This window comes from Mastacembelus armatus, chromosome 17 (assembly GCF_900324485.2).
Source record: "Mastacembelus armatus chromosome 17, fMasArm1.2, whole genome shotgun sequence".
NCBI classification, from domain to species: Eukaryota; Metazoa; Chordata; class Actinopteri; order Synbranchiformes; family Mastacembelidae; genus Mastacembelus; species Mastacembelus armatus.
In genome coordinates, this window is record NC_046649.1 from 18,314,627 (window position 1) to 18,332,376 (window position 17,750).

Consider the following 17,750-nt stretch of genomic DNA (forward strand, 5'->3'; position numbering starts at 1 on the left):
GTTTGTTTAGGGTGTTTTTTTCACAGGGATTTTTTTGAACGCTTTGTGACAGATATTAATGAGCCCTGAGTGCTTGAGTGGACATCTGATAGCACTGTTCACTGTTTACACTCTCACCAGTACTCACATCCACTAAAAGCCCAACGAGGCATTTCATGCGTCTGCCCTTTTTATTTCATTTGCCAGCAGTGTGTTGGTGCTCACTTCAGTTTTTTTCATGTGCTACTACTCCTGAGCAACAACTGTTTCTTCTGATTTGCACCCAGGTTCTAAAGTGGTTCATACATGTTCATTTGATTTATTCACAAATTGCCTCAGTGTTTTTCTGCGATTCTGATCTTGCTGCGAATGTTCCCTGCAAGCTGCATGTATTCGATCACAGTACAACATAAAAGAGATCAGGATGTTGGCTGGCAAAACTACCTGTAACTTCAACAAGAAAATAAATATTAAGTTGGCTGGGATTACCTCTGTTCCTGGTTTTGCATGGTAAAAAAAAGTCTCAAGGATTAATGGCATTGAGTATTTGTCAGAAGATGATGGTCCACTGCCAAGGGTACTTGGACTCAGTCTGGGTGATGATACACTGTACTGTCTTCAGCATTCCTTTCAGACATGATTTGTCATTTTCTCCCTTGACTGTTGCTGCCGTTTTACATGCATATGAAAGAAGACATCTCCAATAAGTCATTGATCGGTGTGTTATAAACATTGCTTTGGCAAATAATACAAAAAACCTGAAGTAGAAATGAAGGAAGACTTGTCTCAAATGCTCTAGACTGAGCTGTTGCAACCATCCATTTGTAAGCTGCATCTATCTGTAAAATTAAAATGAATTAACAACAATTAAAATAAAAATTAGGAAAGTAGAATACTTTTCACAACCCAGCCATTACATATCACCAGTAAAACTACATAAAAAAATGCCTGACAAAGGCAGCAACAGAAAAAGCAGTTGTTTATGTTGGGACATTAGACCCTGGGTGATCGACCTAAAGAATAATCCAATGCCTACTAGTCTATGGAGAAAAAGCCAGTTTGAATTGATAGGAATTGGATAGCAATGTAGGCTTGTTGACAAATGATCATCATTGTTTTGGTTGGAATTTTTTATGACATCCACTATGCAGCATAAGGTCACCACTGACGATGTGCTGTTTTCCCAGAAGTTAAAACCTAATTGAACTAGACTACTCAGTATTCAGTATTTTCCCAAAGTATTTGTGGTCTGCGTAGAATGTGTAATTTCTTCCATCGGGTAACAAAACCTGTCACAATTGACATGCAATAAGCACACAGCCCAACATTTGTTGTGTTAACACTAGACAAATAACATTATGTTCCACTGAAGAATGTTGTGTGCCTTCTATGCTGCCAAGTGAAAAGAAAGCTTTTTCATCCCAGGTCTGCAATTCATTTTTGCCATTTTTTCCCCCCTTAACCTAAACCATAATCTTTCCCTAACACTGAATGTCTTTGCCATGTACAGCTATTGTAGAGAGAGGTAATTAGTAAAATCTTGACACTAGCTTTTAACATAATATGGGGTTTTGAACAAGCTTCCAATATTATGATTTTTTTCTGGCATGAGGGCTGAGACACATTAAAAGCTATGTCAAAATGTAGTTATTTGGCACTGACATGTCGCGTGTACTGCAAGTCTCCCAGGCCCCCCTTAAATTAGTATTGCAGAGCTTTGTTCATCAGGATCAATCACAGGCCATTGGTATGCAAATCTTCAAGCTTCTCTGAGCTGATAAACTAAACGTTTGGGAGTGTAGTTTTCAAACTAGCATTTTTATTTTAGTCTGATTTATTTAGGATTCAGCGGTATGCAGCCCTACCCAGAAGCCATGTTCCTTAGACGACACTGCTCAGAAGATAAGATCAAATATATTACCACTCATATGTTACCACTCAACAAATAAGATGGTTTGGGGGCTTTTTGTGAAAGAATGCTCACATCATAATTACTCTTGCATTTTTTCCAGTTTTATGTTTAGGTGTTCGTTACAATCATCTGGGGAAAAGAAGACATTTGTTATGTAACAGGGCTTGTCTGAGGAGGTCTTACTTTACTTCAAAGGAGCACATATTGTTGGACATGCATTATACAGGAGGTCATAGTCATCTCTGATTGATTTTGAAATGAGGCAGCCTCTTCAACTATTTAAAAGTGGTTTTAGGCCTTTTATGCTTTAATGGAAACACAGACATTTCTTTCAGGCACAAGAAAAATGTACAGCATTTGGAGCATAGAGTATAAATAGAGTTTACTGAGAGGTAGGTCCCCTGACTTGCAACCCATACAAGGATGTTGACTCACCAATTTACCCTGGAAACCTATAGTGCTGGAAAAGAAAAAAAAATGAAACTGTTATGGTTCGAAGTACAAGCCAAACTCCTCTGACAGATGAGGGCCTCTGTGGCAAGCAGCATAAACACAGGCAGTGGCTTGTTTGACTTGTGCCTGAAGGGAAATTTGAAGTAAGATCCTTTTTGAAAACTTTTGGTTGACATTGTGCAATACAAACTCTTATGAAACGTGGTCTAGTCAATGTTCTCTAGCCATAATTGAACAAACAAGACAAACAACTGATTTATGTTTATGTCTGCGCTGTATTTGCTCAGTGATTCCTGTCTTTTTTCTCTTTTTTCCTGTGTATTTGGTCACTTTCTAATGAAAACAGTTCACACATGTTTGTGTAAGCGCTGCTGTTTTGACTGTTATTCTGCAGCAGAGAAACTTTATGGGAAAATGTGTATGAGTGACAGAGAGAGCATGACAGAATAAGTTTCCTCATTCAGCATGGAGCTATGATTGTAGATATTGTTTTTATTCCATTATCACAAGATTATAAAATGTCTGGAAGGCAATGTCATATTATAATTACAACAGATGAATTGTCTTCTTGGATCCAGAAACATGCTGTTCTCTTGATGACTAGCAGAGTTTTACAAATGTTATGAGGAATGAAACAGTTTCAAGATGACTTAAATTGAGAAAATGTCAGTATGTCTCAATTTACAAATGGGATGTGACAATCGTAGCTTTAAACATATTCCCAGGTTAAATGACCATACTGTTGACATGCAAAATCCTTCCAAATCATTTTTATATTGTAGGAAAGATATAAAGTAAGAGTCTCATGTCTCATGATTCTATGAACTCTCAGTTCCCTCGGTTTGATACAAATCCTTTTAAAATCCTGTGATTGAACAGTACTATGCAAAAACCTTTGCATTGTAGTTTGAAAACTTCCTATCAGTGTGTACATGCTTTCACTTTGGTGTTGGAAAGAAACTATACTGAATCCTGTGAGCCTACAGTACATGACAACATTTGTCTATAAAGGAAGCATAATTCCGGCTTTATATGCTAGTTGGCCCTCTGGTGGCTGAGGAAGTAAACTGCATCGCCTGTATACTGAAAATCAAAGCAGCTGATAAGACAAAGCTGTAAACGCATCCATATGAAAACAGACTGAATTTAAACAAATGTCATCTAATAATATCTGGACAAGACAGCTAGAAAAGGTCAACTGTTAGGTCCATATTTGCTTTCGTAGAGACAGTTCCCAAATCTCAAAGCAAGTGGCGCCCCTGCAAAGCATCTTGTCTGTTTACAATTCAATAAGCGCTGATGTTTTCGCGTTTGATTCACAGCATAGTGAATATGGCCTCCATAAAAGGTATCAAGGCACCAATAAAAGAGAAATAGGGGACGGCAAGCTGGTGTAAACCATCCTGGTTTCAAAACATTCAAAAAAGACTTTGCAAGTGTTTTATGAGGTAGGAAACTCATTCAACATGTGTGGCAGACCTCAAGAATACACACAAAGTCTTTTGGACAGACTGTAAATAACTAAACAGGCTATCTTTAAATGACTCTGGTAATTGAGGATAATTACAGTATTTCTCATCGTTAACATTAATGTAGACCAAAGCACAAGTTTTTGATTTTGTTTACTTTATATCTATCATTTTCCATGATGTATGAAAATAAACATGTAGATATATAAATCACGCTCAACATCGTGTCTGTACTTAATGTTGTCACATAGACTGTTCTTGTCAAAAGAAGGCCGAGCTGTCTGGTAGACTGAAACCCCTTAACTTTGCCACTGTGAAGCAACACTACTCCACCATGTCTAAACGTAAACATGATTGTTAAATGAAGGACACAATCAGAATGCATGAAATGTGACCTCTGCCTTGTTTATTTACCTTTACACTGTTGGCTGCCATAAATACCTTCACTGCCACCTATATAGTAGCATTTCTAAGAAAGGAGGTGGAGCTGCTGCTGAAACTAGAAAGATAAATATACAAAAAGTCCTAGTGTGTCGAGAAAAAGTTAACTGTAAATGAGAGAGTAGAATAGCCCTAAGTGCTGGCAGGAACTTCTCTGGGATATGATATTGTTGAGCTGTGGGCATCTTTTATATTAATATGATTGCTTTTGCTTTTTGTGCCATGAGCAGACCGACAGATATGTGGCATGTCTGCCTGGCACTTTGTGTCAGTCCTCAAGGCCTCGGGGACCTTGTAATAGACGATGATGACAATGATCAGGGCACCTGAGAGATACAGTATCTCCATTTGCTCTACCAGCTGAGGAAGGCTATGGGACGTGACTGAAAGCTAAAGAAAAAAACTATTACAAGGACTTTGAGCTTGTGTTTTTATTTATTTTGTGAAACTATTCAATGTGTGTCCTCTGGTGAGTTTAATGCAACCACATCACAGTTTGTTGTCCTGTTGACTTGTGTTCCTACATTTCTATAGGGCTGGATCTAGGACCAAACAGTAAACTGATATTTGTGGCTGATCGAAAATGCTTAATTACAAACATACAGTGACAATCACCGACGGTGCTTTTGTAAACGGTGTCAGTGAAAACAGCCTCCACTTGTGTTATCTGCGCGGTGGGTTGTGGGTGTGTGAGCGTCGAAGTAAAATGGCGGACTTGGCAAACGAAGGTGAGTAAGTGGCAGTATGAGAAAAATAACACAGCTTGTTGCGGTGCTCCGAGCGGTGTCTGTGTATCACCTGCATGTTGGATAATTGAAGCGAAGCCACTTGGCCGCGTGTTAACTGTGACTTTAGGGGAATCAGAGCTTCGTGGCGTGTGTAACAGCACAACGTTAGCATACTGGCTAACAATGCTAACGGCCGGGCTGTGGCTAATACCAGCAATGCCTCGGAACGCCCTCGGCTTGCTACTTGCTACTAGCTGGCTCCCCTCCTAGTGCTAGCACACGGCTATTTTTAGTCTGTTTTTGCTATTTGCGGTGAGCTGTGGTAAACGGTTTAATGTGGGTATAAACGCAAGGTTGCTAACGTTAGGCCAACCATGAGAAGCTCTTAGCATTACATTGCGGGATTGCTTGACGTTCATTTGGGCGCGTAGGAAGAAACATCAGAAGAGAGACAGTGCTTTCCTGTCATCGCTGCTTTTTTTGCATTATTTGTTGTATTCCGGCCAGGTTGATGATAAATCCTAACTGTGGAAGCCGTCACTGTGAGTCCTGGTGTCCTTCTCTCTTGGACAAGATGACTCATGCGGGCTATAAGGCATTAGCAGGCTAACTAGCCACAGTAAGCTAGCCATTCGGCTTTAGGGAACAACCGGTGGCGCCGACTATTTGCTGGAGCCGTCGGGGAGTGTGGCTAAATGCTAGCTGGTTAATATAAGCCGGGAACAGCTCGCAAGCAGCCGCTTGAATTTTTGAGGTGAATATCAATGTGCATGCTGGGATTCTTAGTTCATAGTGAAAATAACTGACTACAAACTGCAAAGATGCACAAGGGTCGATGTTGAATATAGGTCATGCAGAATTTTAATTTCTGCTTGACGGTTGCATTAGACACGGCGAAACACGGTCAAGTAAACAATCATGGCTCTTTGACTGCTACTGTTTGTATTATTGTCCCGGTAAAACTGGTAACGACAGTGATGCTACACCTGCTCAGTGTAATAGGCCCAGCCCAGACAGAGAAAACCTTTGTCTGCCCATGTTATTGGATTACACATCTTACAGAGGTTACACTGTGAAGGTAGACGCATTAAGTGGCCTGAGGTGACGACATATTATCGCTGGGCAATTGCTGGTTTTGGTTGTGACAAGGTTGAATGGTAGTTGAATAAATAACCCCCACCTTTTTAATATAACAAGCTTAACTTTGGTTTGTGCTTTGCCATGCCGAGTGACTGAAAGTTTTAGGGTCTTTTGATTTATAGGTGTTTACATCAATGTATTTTTCGTTTGATTGATTGATTTCCTGGTGCTCCTAAAAGGGTTTGTATTCTTTATTTTTGATTTAGTTTCTTTTGACTGGCTCACATTAACGGAAGGTTGAAATTATTCGACATTAAAGAAATGAATTTTCTCAAGTCACTTTGCTGAGCTTGTTTTCACACTTACATCTCTTAGTTATTTTTAACCCAGCTGTTTTAGCACACCATAATGTAAGCTTTAACAGAGATATCTTATAAAGGCACTGTTTGTAAACCACAATTTTTATCTATCATCCACTCTTCCAAGTAAAATACATCTTAGTGCACCTCCCTTTATTTTGCATGACTTTTTGCTGCATTAAGATGATGCCTGTGGTATACCTCATTGGGCATTGTAATGTGGCATTTGACTAAGTGCTTGATTGCTTATTACTATAGATAGGCATAACCTACTGGTTTTATCAACACTCGTACCACTGCTTTAAAGGAGAACATCAAGGTCACAGTATGGGTATGCCATAGCTTGGGTGTTTTGTTTTTAGCTGTAAAGCATGAAGATGACATTACTGTACATCTGAAGTTAGTACTTGGATGACTAGCCTACATCTTCTCTTAACAGACAAGCCTGCCATAGCGCCTCCTGTGTTTGTTTTCCAAAAAGATAAAGCACAGAAGGTAAGTTTCTCTATGTTCAAGTTTTTTTGTTTTTTTCTGATGCTGATGCAGGTTTTTTTTTTAGACTTTATGCTCAAGTAAGGAATTCATTTTTAAAAAGCGCATATTGTAAAGAAACAGTCATCAAGCTCAAGGCTGAAAAGTTTAAATATATTAATCTCATGTGAAGCAGAACCTGTTTAAATTGATATCACTTTTATCTACAATTGCACCTCTAAACTGAAAACAATCCAGGTCAAGCAAGATGCAACCTAGTGTTTTTTTTTTGTGTGTGTGTGTGTGACTGTGTCCTTTTGTAAGGATTTCAGTGAGTGATGGCGCTCTTTTGGGATAAATGAAAACTAAGACTTTGTGTATTCTTTCAGAGATCTGCAGAGGGCTCAAGTGCAGAGGATGGAGAAGGTAAATGTAATGTCTGAAGTGGTCAATTCTATTCCTAATGCATTCTTTCAAAAACAATTTTTTTTCTTATTTAATATTTATATTTTTTTGCCACTTTCAGATTCAGATAAAGACGAGGCAAGCTATTGCCCCCCTGTTAAAAGGGAAAGGACCTCATCATTCCCACCCCCACATTCTGGTAAGGGCATGTGTTGACAAAGCAAAGCATTTGTTTTTCTTGGTTCTTGCTTGTGGTGTACACATTGATTTGTATGCTGAGTGCAATGCCTGTCTGGTACTTTGCAGTTCCCAAGAACAATGTATTCATGCCCTCAAGTTTCTGCCAGTCTCCAACAGGGAACTCTGACTCTGAGCCAGGTGAGGCATCTACACCACTATTAGTTTTTCCTCACACTCTAAAGGCCCAAGAATAAAGACCTTAACTTCAAAAGTTAAATATTCAGTTGTTTATAAGTTAAAGGCAATAAACAAACCATAACTAACTCAGCTGTAGTTAACTTGCATCTGGCAAAGTTACTCCTACCCTAGCCCTTAAAGTATCTGCTGTAGAGGTCTGATGTTATTCATGGGTAGATGCAAATGTGCAATTACATTACAGGAATGATTGAAATTTTTCAGGATTATTGTGATTGAATTGATTGGATGTTTACTGAACATGCATACAATTGTAAAAATTTAAATACATAAAATATATAACCACTCACATCTTCTGATACCTACTGTAATAACCTACTGAGAAACCTACTGTAATAATGAGTGCATTCTCACTCAAGTTGGACATCTTTGTATTAGTTCAGGCTGGTTTGTTTAATTTTGCCTGTAGTTGAGGTTCATCCTCCTGGCTGTCTGGCCAAATTAGTAATCTGTCCGTTTGTGTCATCGGTTGCACATAGAACCAATAATTCCTAAGATTTCATCTGGATGATAAGGTCATTTTCAGTATTGAATGAAACAGAATTTGTTAAAGAGTAGCTTCTCAAAATCCCCAGTATTTCAGAGAAAACCTCTTCATTGTGGGAACATTAAGACCTTGTACCCTTAACTGTGACCACTCCTGTACATAATGTAGTTCTGTTCTGGATTATGGGTGTTTTAACTGCCAAGTGCAGCTGGGAAACAGTCAAATTTATAATGGCAGCAGTTAATTATGTGCTTGATATTGGTGAAGACTGATGAATATGTGAAGTTTTATAAGATACGATGTGTCATGTGCTGGTTAGCTCCAGGAATGGATTGCTAGGAATTTATTAGCAGTTATACTTTGTGCTGCTGGGCTACTGTGCATGTTAGTGTTTATTTTCTACTTAAATTGTTCTGAGGTTAGTTATTTTGAAGTTTGTTGAAAAATCTATTTGCATTTTTCTTTTTGAAAAGGAAAATACATTGAGTATAGGGCTCATATTTGTTTTACACGATGAGCTCAGCTGGATGTTAAACAAGTTGTTACAAAATGAATTCATGTCTCAGTTCCATGTTAGTCATTTTGCTGTGGTTTGTCTCAAAACCTAGAATCAAACATTATCATATAGCAGTTGGTAGCATACTCTTCATGTATGTCAGTGTGTTTGTTATGGTTGACCACATGCGTTTCATCAGAGGGAGCATGCTAATCTGAGTTGAATCGTTTGCCAATCAGGAATTTAAGTTAATATTTAAAACAGGCATTCATTGACAGAGAAATTGAGGCAAGATGAAAAATAAATAAATTTACAACAAAAACACATAAAGTGACTGAATTATTGCTGCAATGGGACTTTAACCCTAGCTGAAATGTGTTTGTATTTTATGAATCAGTCAAAGCAAACTGTTTTTAATATGTCGGAAAAATGTAGTACCCCATCAATTTTTGCTTTGGATGGGGAACATTTGGTAACCAACTTTGTTGTTTTTGGTCTCTAGCCATAATTCTTATCAGCTCAGCTGTTCAGAGACTGCAGGGCTTGATGTCACCAGTTAAACTGCTATACAGACTGGATAGTGAATCCATTTGAGGTTATTAATCACTTTAAGCATTTTACATAAAGAATTTGAACATGAAAAAGATCACAATAACAGATATTAACCACATATTAGTTCTAAAACCAATTGCAGGACTAAAGTATATGTAGCAAGTGAAAGCTCAGCAAAATATTAGGCATAATAATTCCATCCTTTTATTTTAAGTACAAGCTGCAGCCTTTCAACTCCAAGCTGTTTTGCAAATGTGGTTAAATCTGACTTTGTGTAGTTGTTTTTCTTCTGATACAGCTGTGCCTAGTGATTCTCTGTGTCATATCAACTATGCTAGTTGGTAAATTAAAAATGAAGTTTGGTTTAGCTCATTGGACACAGCAATAACTTCATAACTGCTGAGAAAGAAGAGAATTCAATTTTTGCAAGTGCTTCAGGCTTTGTGCTTTAACACTGATTAGGCCCAGGACAAACATGGAGCTGCTGTGTAACTCCTGGATCTTTTTTTAATGTCTGCTTCCTCTTGTGCCTCATGTTACCAGAGGAGAAGCCTATGGGATTCCGTTTAAAGCCACCAACTCTCATACATGGACAGGCGCCAAGTTCAGGTTGGTGTTGGTGGCAGTGTCGTTTGCCTTCTTTATGTAATATCGTGTCACAATGAGTTTATTGAAACAGAATAAAAAACTTGAATCCAAACTTGCACCTTTTTTTATATGAGCCCTCTAAGAAATGGAGATGATATATCTGGGCCTGTAGGTGTCATTGCAGAACATCTCATAAAAGGTAAAAATGTTTAGATAAATTTGTTCTTTTGCAGGAGTCCCAAGTCAGAAACCCAAGGAGCAGCAACGCAGTGTCCTCCGCCCTGCAGTTCTCCAGGCGCCACCTTCAAAACCACATATAGACTCCAGTAAGTAAAGCTTGGATTCACCTGCAGTCATTAGCTACTTAACGAAATATTCTCAATCACTATGTTCCTTTCAGGCTTAATTTCCTTTGGGGCAGTAAAAAAAACATGTGCTATCTTTCTTTCTTTGTCTGTACATTTAGATTCCAGTTGTGGAACCAATGGTGTGAAAAAGTCATCAGATGGTGCACCTGTGATCCAGTCCCTCTTCCTGAACAACAAAGAGCACCCAGCCACACTGGCCAAGTCCCTGGTGAGGAGTGGCTAAATCTCAGCCTGTTATAATGAAGGGCTTGGTCTTAAAAAAACAATGCCAGTCAGTTGAGCACAGGCTTTGTTTAAGGCATTAGAAAGTGTGGGAAACCATTGTGGGAACTTGAGTTGTGGTTATGTTCGTGTTCCTCTGTAATAACAAAGTGTATTGAGTCTGGTATTCATAAAAAGTTGTGCAAATGTGGGACATCAAATGAATTACTGTATTGTGAGTGAACTTTCTTAAAGTTGTTTTCTCTCCTCTACTCCTGGAGAATAGTTGTAGAATTTGCATTATACAGAAATGTACACTTGTAAAAATGGATAAAAGTTGACTTTTGCTTTTTTTTTTGTTGTTGTTCCTATTTTAGAAACATGGAAATGAGGAAGATGGAGCAAGTGGTATCAAAGGTGGCGGTGGTGGTGGTGGAGGAAGAGAGAAGGAGACAGATAAAGCAATATCTTTTGTGTTTGGTCAGAATATCAAAGACAGAGCAAAGGTGGGTTGTTCTCATGTTTCCATGTGCTTTGCTGCGGCATATCATCTGTGACACATCGTGACAACAAAAGCAGATAGAAACAAGACTGTCAGACAGGCTACACCTTTAATTAGAATCTGGTTCTGATTAGCAAATGAAGTTACTATGGTCTAAATTTTGATTATAGCCCTTTTTTTAAAATTTGACTTGTTTTGTATGATTTTCACTATCAGTTTGGAGCTTTTGAAAATCCAGAGCTGTAGACTATATGGTAATGGTGACTTGCTGTCAATGAATCATCTATGCTTTGTGTTAGTCAAGATTTTCATTAAATATAAATTTGTTGAAATTTTGTAGGGCTCTTAAGGCTTTGGTCAAACATGATTCTAAATTTAATGCAATTGTACTTTTTTTTTTCTCTAGTTGGATGAGAACAGTACAGAAGATAAATCAAAGGACAGTGTGCCAGCGGAGTCTCAATCAGAGGGCACTAATTATTTCTTACAGTACATCTCTACCCCAAGGTAATGAAATTGTGAACACCAAGTATTTTTAGAAATTCATCTTTGCTTTTTAATTAAACTTCCTGTTTTTTTTTTTCTCCTTCTTTTCAGTTCAAAAAATGCTACAAATAATACAGACAGCGGGGCAAAATTTGTTTTTGGCCAGAACATGTCGGAACGAGTTCTGGTGAGTTGTTACAATTTAATGCATAGAATGTAAGCTGTATTGTACCATTTCTAATGATAAAGCTTTGAATAAGTTCCCAATCGGTCTGTTTTTTTGTGTTTATAGAGTCCTCCAAAAAGTGAGTCCTCAAATGATGAAAATAAAAATGCTTCAGCTGCCCCTGCTTCAGAGTCCTCATCACAGGAAACCACCCCAGAGAAGGGTAAAAACACAACCACACTGATTATTGAAAGGATGCTTGTTTTTTGGCTAGACTGCTAATAGATTAAGGAGACACTTGGCTGCCCTCCAGTAGCATCTACAAACAACATGTCAAGACCAGGCCCAGGCAAATAATGAGTTGAACAGAATTGTAACACTGAAATTGTAATCCTGTTAGTCACTGAAATACATCTTTCTCTTTTTATCCAATTCTTATCCTTTCAGCATCATGTTTAGACTGATTCATTAGTCTGTCATTTGAGATACAAAGTTTATCCCACTACTGAGCCAAACTAACTCAATGACTAACTTTCTTAGATAAACCCTCTAGTACATTTTGGATAGTCCTATACATTTTCATTCACAAGATGCTTCACGGTACACATTGAAATATCTGCCTGTTTTAGGGGAGAATGTAGGAATACAGCACATGGTATGGAAAATAGATGGCATGACTACATTTTTTTTTTTTTTTCAAGTAGCTCTGTTCTACCAATGAGCTTGAGCAGGTTTTACAGCTCTGGTGCCACTGTGGATCTAAAATTTTTGTGGAACAAGAACATGGGACTTCTATTCACATGCATATGAATCTTTCATGAAATTGTTGATTGATTTAATTTTTTGTGTTTATCTTGCCAGCAAACAGCATGTCAGAGTCTTTGGAGGAGTCTGCAGCAGCCTACACCAAAGCCACAGCCAAGAAGTGCATCTTAGAGAAAGTTGAAGTCAAAACTGGAGAGGAATCAGAAAGCAATGTTTTACAGGTAGTGGGTGAACTTTTTGCTTTAAGATTTGCAGTGAATAAATGTGTCAATAAATGTGTAATTCTCTCCTCTTTTGTCTGCACTCTTATCTCTCAGATGCAGTGCAAGTTGTATGTGTTTGAGAAGACTGCTCAGTCATGGATAGAGAGAGGTAGAGGTTTGCTGAGGCTCAATGACATGGCATCGACAGACGATGGCATGCTACAGTCGCGTCTAGGTAAACATATCTGCACAAAAGAAAGAACATCTTGCTTTTAACATGCACAGGATCAGTATTTTTGTGGTTCAGTCTGTGCATGGTTTGAATATTTGTTGATTGGAGGGCTGATAGTTTGTGCCAGATAAGAGATAACACTTTCCTTGACAAAAGAAAGTAAACAAATTGTTACAGTGATGAAGTCCACAGATAAAGAATGCCTGATGTTGAACACAAGGGGGAGCCTGTTCACATGCTATACACTTGTATGGACCGGATGAGACAGCATTCTGTTCAATAAATTAAAATGTCAGACCATAGGACCCTTCATATGCATGAATATAACATATGACATAAAATCTTAGCACATGTAACGTCATCAGTGACCTTGGAAAAGGACTCTTGCTTGGCTATAGTTCCACAGTTATTACAACTATTAATTGTATCTGTTTGATTTTTTATAACAGAAACTCATGGCATTAAAATGATAATCTGGTAGGAAACCATGCACTTAGAAAGGTTGCACTTCACTGTCTGTTTATGGTTCAATTCTTCCAGTGATGAGGACCCAGGGCAGCCTCCGGTTGATCCTCAACACTAAACTTTGGCCACAGATGCAGGTCGATAAGGCCAGCGAAAAGAGTGTACGAATCACTGCCATGGACACGGAGGACCAGGGGGTCAAGGTTTTCCTAATATCGGTATGTTAACAAACATTATACTTTTATTTTTAGACTCCACCACTAGAAAATATCCACCAATTCCAAACTAACAGTTATTCAGGACATTAACCACACTTACCAGGCTGAGTTTGCCAGTTATTGATTTTGGTGAACAGGCTCCTCATCAGTCTCTGTGTGAATGAGGATTATGTGGAGCTGAAGTATTCCCTGCTGCCATCCCATACCCAGTGATTTCACTGTAAAGGAACTATCTATGTATCGTTGATTTCCCAATGAAGGACAAGGACCAATTGTGTTTTCAGAAGTTTATTTCACCTTTTTTTTTTTTTTTTTTTTTTAAACATTTGGGAAAACTGTTACAATATTTTTCCTGTAAAAGGCTGTTCATGTGGGATTTACATGCTCAAGCATGTGCTCTGTCTTGCCCTTTGTGTTGCAACCCACCCATTTTCCTCTGTGCTCCTATGCTGGAGTGAGATGAAAAAAATCTGAACTTTTTAGAATGCAGCCAGTGTGCTCCATGTCATGTGACAAGAACCAACCAATCAGCTTCACCTTTTTCTTAACAGCATCTAGTTTTCTGTTTTCTTATGTGCTTGATGGATGGGGTGTACGCAAACATGGTGTTCTTTTTCTTTTGTCGACAAATATATCTAGTAGCAGAGTTACTGCAGTGGGTTTTCGCTGCTGGAAATCCATTTATGTCCTGCAACTTCCTCGTCGTCATGCAGTGTGCAGCTTTCAGTTGCTTAGCAATGTGAGAAACCACAGGAGCACTTTGGGAAGAAGAGATTTGTACGGCTGTCGTTTTCCACATTTTTCCAAGTAACATGTGAACAGCCTCTAATTACTAGTTACTAGAATGTATACAGTTTTTTAGTTTTTATAATTTAGATGTTTTACACATTAGACAAAACAAAATTTCTCATTAACTGTACTCATTTCAATATCCAGTTCGCACTTCCATCTGTTGAGCATTATGTGCCTCACATGCAGAGTGAATCAAGACTTAATTTAAAACAGGCCTATTGAAAGATTATTTTTATTTAGGTTCATCACTGGCTACATTCTGTTTTGGATAACACAAACTTACTACGAGTTCTTCTTTAACAGAAATACTGACATTTACTTGTCAGTTAGGGCTATGCGACGCTTAACAGATGTTTCACATTAAAACCCTTCAAGTGGATAAAATTGAATAATGCCTGTCTTGTCAGACAAACCTTTAATGTGAAACATCTATCTATAGTGTCATCTCCAAAACAGCAATGATCACGTTTTTTTTTTTTTTGTCCTCCTCCTTCAGGGTAGCTCCAAGGACATAGGTCAGTTGGCTGCAGCATTACATCACCGTATCTTAGCCCTGAAGAGCAGGGCAGAGCAGGAGCCCGAGACCCCGGCAACAACCATCCCTGAGACTGAGGTGCCGCAGTCCGGGGATGACAGTGATGAGGAAGATGATGCCTCTGCCTCCGCTTCAGCCTCCACTCCTGCTACTAGTAAGTAATTCTGTTTCTCTTCTGTGCAATTGAATAATCATTTGTTTACTCTTAAACCTAATGAATGCCATGATTTGGGAGTGTTTATGGTTTTATTGTGGATTTTGGAGGTGGAGCCAATTCTAAATCTATATGTTATAAATTTAATTCAATTTTTTTTTAAAATTATTTGTTGAAGAAAAAACAGGAAATATCTGCTGTTACTTGTAACCATGAGCCTACCTGGCTGTGCTGATGTGAGAGGAGGATGGTGAGACTGGAGTGTAGAAGCAAGAGTTAAAACTGTCTTGTTTTTCTATTGGACTTGTAATATGTGAAGCAGAGTTTGATAGGAGCAGTGTAGTTACTAATGTTAACTAGTTTACCTACATGTTAACTAGTTTACCTACATGCTGTGCTCACTGCTCAGTCAGCCTGTGTCATGTGGTTGCAGATATTACACTAGAGTCAGTGCTATTTATAGCTACTCGAACAAAGTTGCTGTGCAACTGTTTTAACTTAGAAGATGATGACACCAGAGCACATAGAACTTAACTGAGCAGGAGAACATTAGGCCACCATTTGCCTGTTAGCCCTGGTCTAGCCTTTATTTTTGGTAGTTAATAGCGGTATGCCTTTTTGTGACTGTCAAGTGTCAGAGAGATATTTACATAGACCATGCCCCACCTACTTGGCCTGCTTGTTTTCCAACTATCCCTGCCCTTCTCACTGCCAGTTACCTGGATCAGATGTGTTCAGTCAATCAGAAGCTGAAGATGCTATCTGAAATAAGGGTGGAGTGGTGGAAGACAATGTGATCTTACAGTTTCTGATTGACTGAACCTTATCATAGACAGGCTACTCTCCTTTTTGCAGAAGAGTCACATGCATTTATTACTTTCTAGTTTAGTTTACTGGTTTGAGTATGGATTAGGAGATGAATGTTAGTTAATTTTATTTTTAGCGGTGTTTATGGTGATGTTGCATGTTTATGAAAACCACAACATTTATCTGTCAACAAGTACAGACACAAATCCTGAACTATGCACATCCCTAATGGACACATCCAAACCACTCACCTGTCACTTTCGTCTTGCAGGTAATTCAGAGGGAGGAGAGAGCCAGGCGGCAGGAAGCACATAGCGTCAGTCGCGGACAGCCTGCGAAGATGCTGCTGTTGCTGAAGCATTTTGCTGTAGGCGTCTCCATGGACACCCCTCGACCAACATGGGTCCTCCAGACCAGTACTTTTGGATATTAGAAGTCTAGCTCCAGGAAATAACCCCCTGTGCCGGAGTGTCTCACCCAACTCGTGCAGTTCATCTTCTCTGCATTCAGCGTAATATCCGGAGTCTTTCTCCCTCCCTCTCCTGTTTTGTCTTTTATTTTTGTTTTCGAGTATTTTTTTCTCCTCCCCGATAGCAAAAATAAAGACTTCAAAGCTTTGGTTTGGGACTTTTCTGCTCATCATATTGATGAGTGTAAGGGTGTTTTCCTCTACATTTTAAAGTATGGCACATGTTAAGACTGCAGTTTCTACTTTGGGACCTTTTTACTCACTCTACAGCTGTACCTCTGGGCGCCACATATCCAGAGGAGCTTCATTCATAGCGTATTTGACTAGTCGTCCAGTCAGTTGTTCTTACACTGAGTCCAAGTCTCCTTGGGCCCTCCCAGTCTGTGTGTCACGTTTTGGCAGATGTAATTTATTTTGGGCTGTCGTTTTCATGAGGCATCTCAACACGTGCTGTTTGTAATGGCTAGCCAAGTCCACTCAAGTTGTCATTAATATCAGTTTCTTACATTTCCTATTGACCTATATTATAGTGAATAAAAGACTGAAACAATGCAGTTTCTGCTAATGTGAGTTAGTGATTGAAGGACAAAGGGGAAGAAAATTTTGTGGTTCCCTTTGTGGGTTTTTTTTTTTTTTTTTTTTTTTTTTTTTTAAAATATGTACCCCCCACCCCCACCCAAATCAAGAAAATTAACTCAGTCTACATTTTGCATGTAACTGCTATGTTTCTTTTTCTTTTCAGCATCACAAGCATTCGTGTTGATACATATTATTTTGAAAATATACAAACTTTTTATCCATTTACATTTGGAAAACGTGTTGGAATGAAGACCTAGCTTCATGTGTGGAAAATCCGAGTGTTAACTGTAATACCCTTTGAATGTCATGTACATTTAAGTATAATTATCATTTGGTAGCACACCATGTTTCCTCATCTCCTACAACTGCCCCATTTACAAAATAAAACATTTTGGACTGACATCAACATTTTTTTCCTTCTAAAATGTCACTATCAGTCCAAGAACAAAACTAAAAACCCAGATTTTTTTTAAGACACTTGCAGAATATGTTATAGTTTGACACTCATTATATTAGCTCTGCTGAAATAGTACAATAAGTAGTAAACAATGGATTTCAACCTTGAGTCATTCATCTATAGTATTTTGTGCTAATTCTGGCTCACAGTTGATCCATATGGATTTTTTTGGCCTTTTTATGCAAATGGAAATAAGTGCTGCAACTGGTAATTCAGTATACAAAGTGGCAATTCAGTTTAAATTATTTTAAATGAATGTTAGATCAACTGCACATTTAATGCCAGCTTTATTTTAATGCAAACTAAAATTAAATTGTCATTTGAATTATGCCTTTACAAATTGCACAGTGTTACCAAATGAATAAAGAGGCCAAAAAAACTTACTAGATACATTGTGTTCTCTGGCTACACTGACCTGTCTGTCTGACTCGCTTGAGGCAAGCCAAACGCTGAAGAAATGTACCAATTCCTTCATAATTAGATTAGTCTTAAGAGA

At 38.4% G+C, this 17,750-nt stretch overlaps 1 protein-coding gene across 3 annotated transcripts; it reads left to right on the top strand.

Moving 5' to 3' along the window:
• Positions 1-4,938: 4,938 nt before the first annotated feature.
• Positions 4,939-17,199, top strand: ranbp3b (RAN binding protein 3b). Of its 3 annotated transcripts, none has more exons than XM_026314115.1 (17): positions 4,939-4,982; positions 6,861-6,916; positions 7,282-7,318; positions 7,419-7,496; positions 7,604-7,675; positions 9,811-9,876; positions 10,089-10,181; positions 10,322-10,431; positions 10,802-10,930; positions 11,333-11,433; positions 11,524-11,599; positions 11,705-11,801; positions 12,440-12,564; positions 12,661-12,781; positions 13,319-13,461; positions 14,750-14,942; positions 16,021-17,199. In XM_026314115.1, exons 1-17 carry the CDS (start codon positions 4,961-4,963, stop codon positions 16,062-16,064), a joined length of 1,563 nt encoding a protein of 520 aa, XP_026169900.1. In that variant the 5' UTR covers positions 4,939-4,960; the 3' UTR covers positions 16,065-17,199. The 3 variants fall into 3 exon arrangements, with proteins under 3 accessions (XP_026169900.1, XP_026169901.1, XP_026169899.1); XM_026314116.1 differs by having other exon boundaries at positions 4,952-4,982; positions 6,903-6,916; XM_026314114.1 differs by lacking the exon at positions 4,939-4,982 and having other exon boundaries at positions 6,818-6,916.
• The last annotated feature ends 551 nt before the right edge of the window (positions 17,200-17,750 follow it).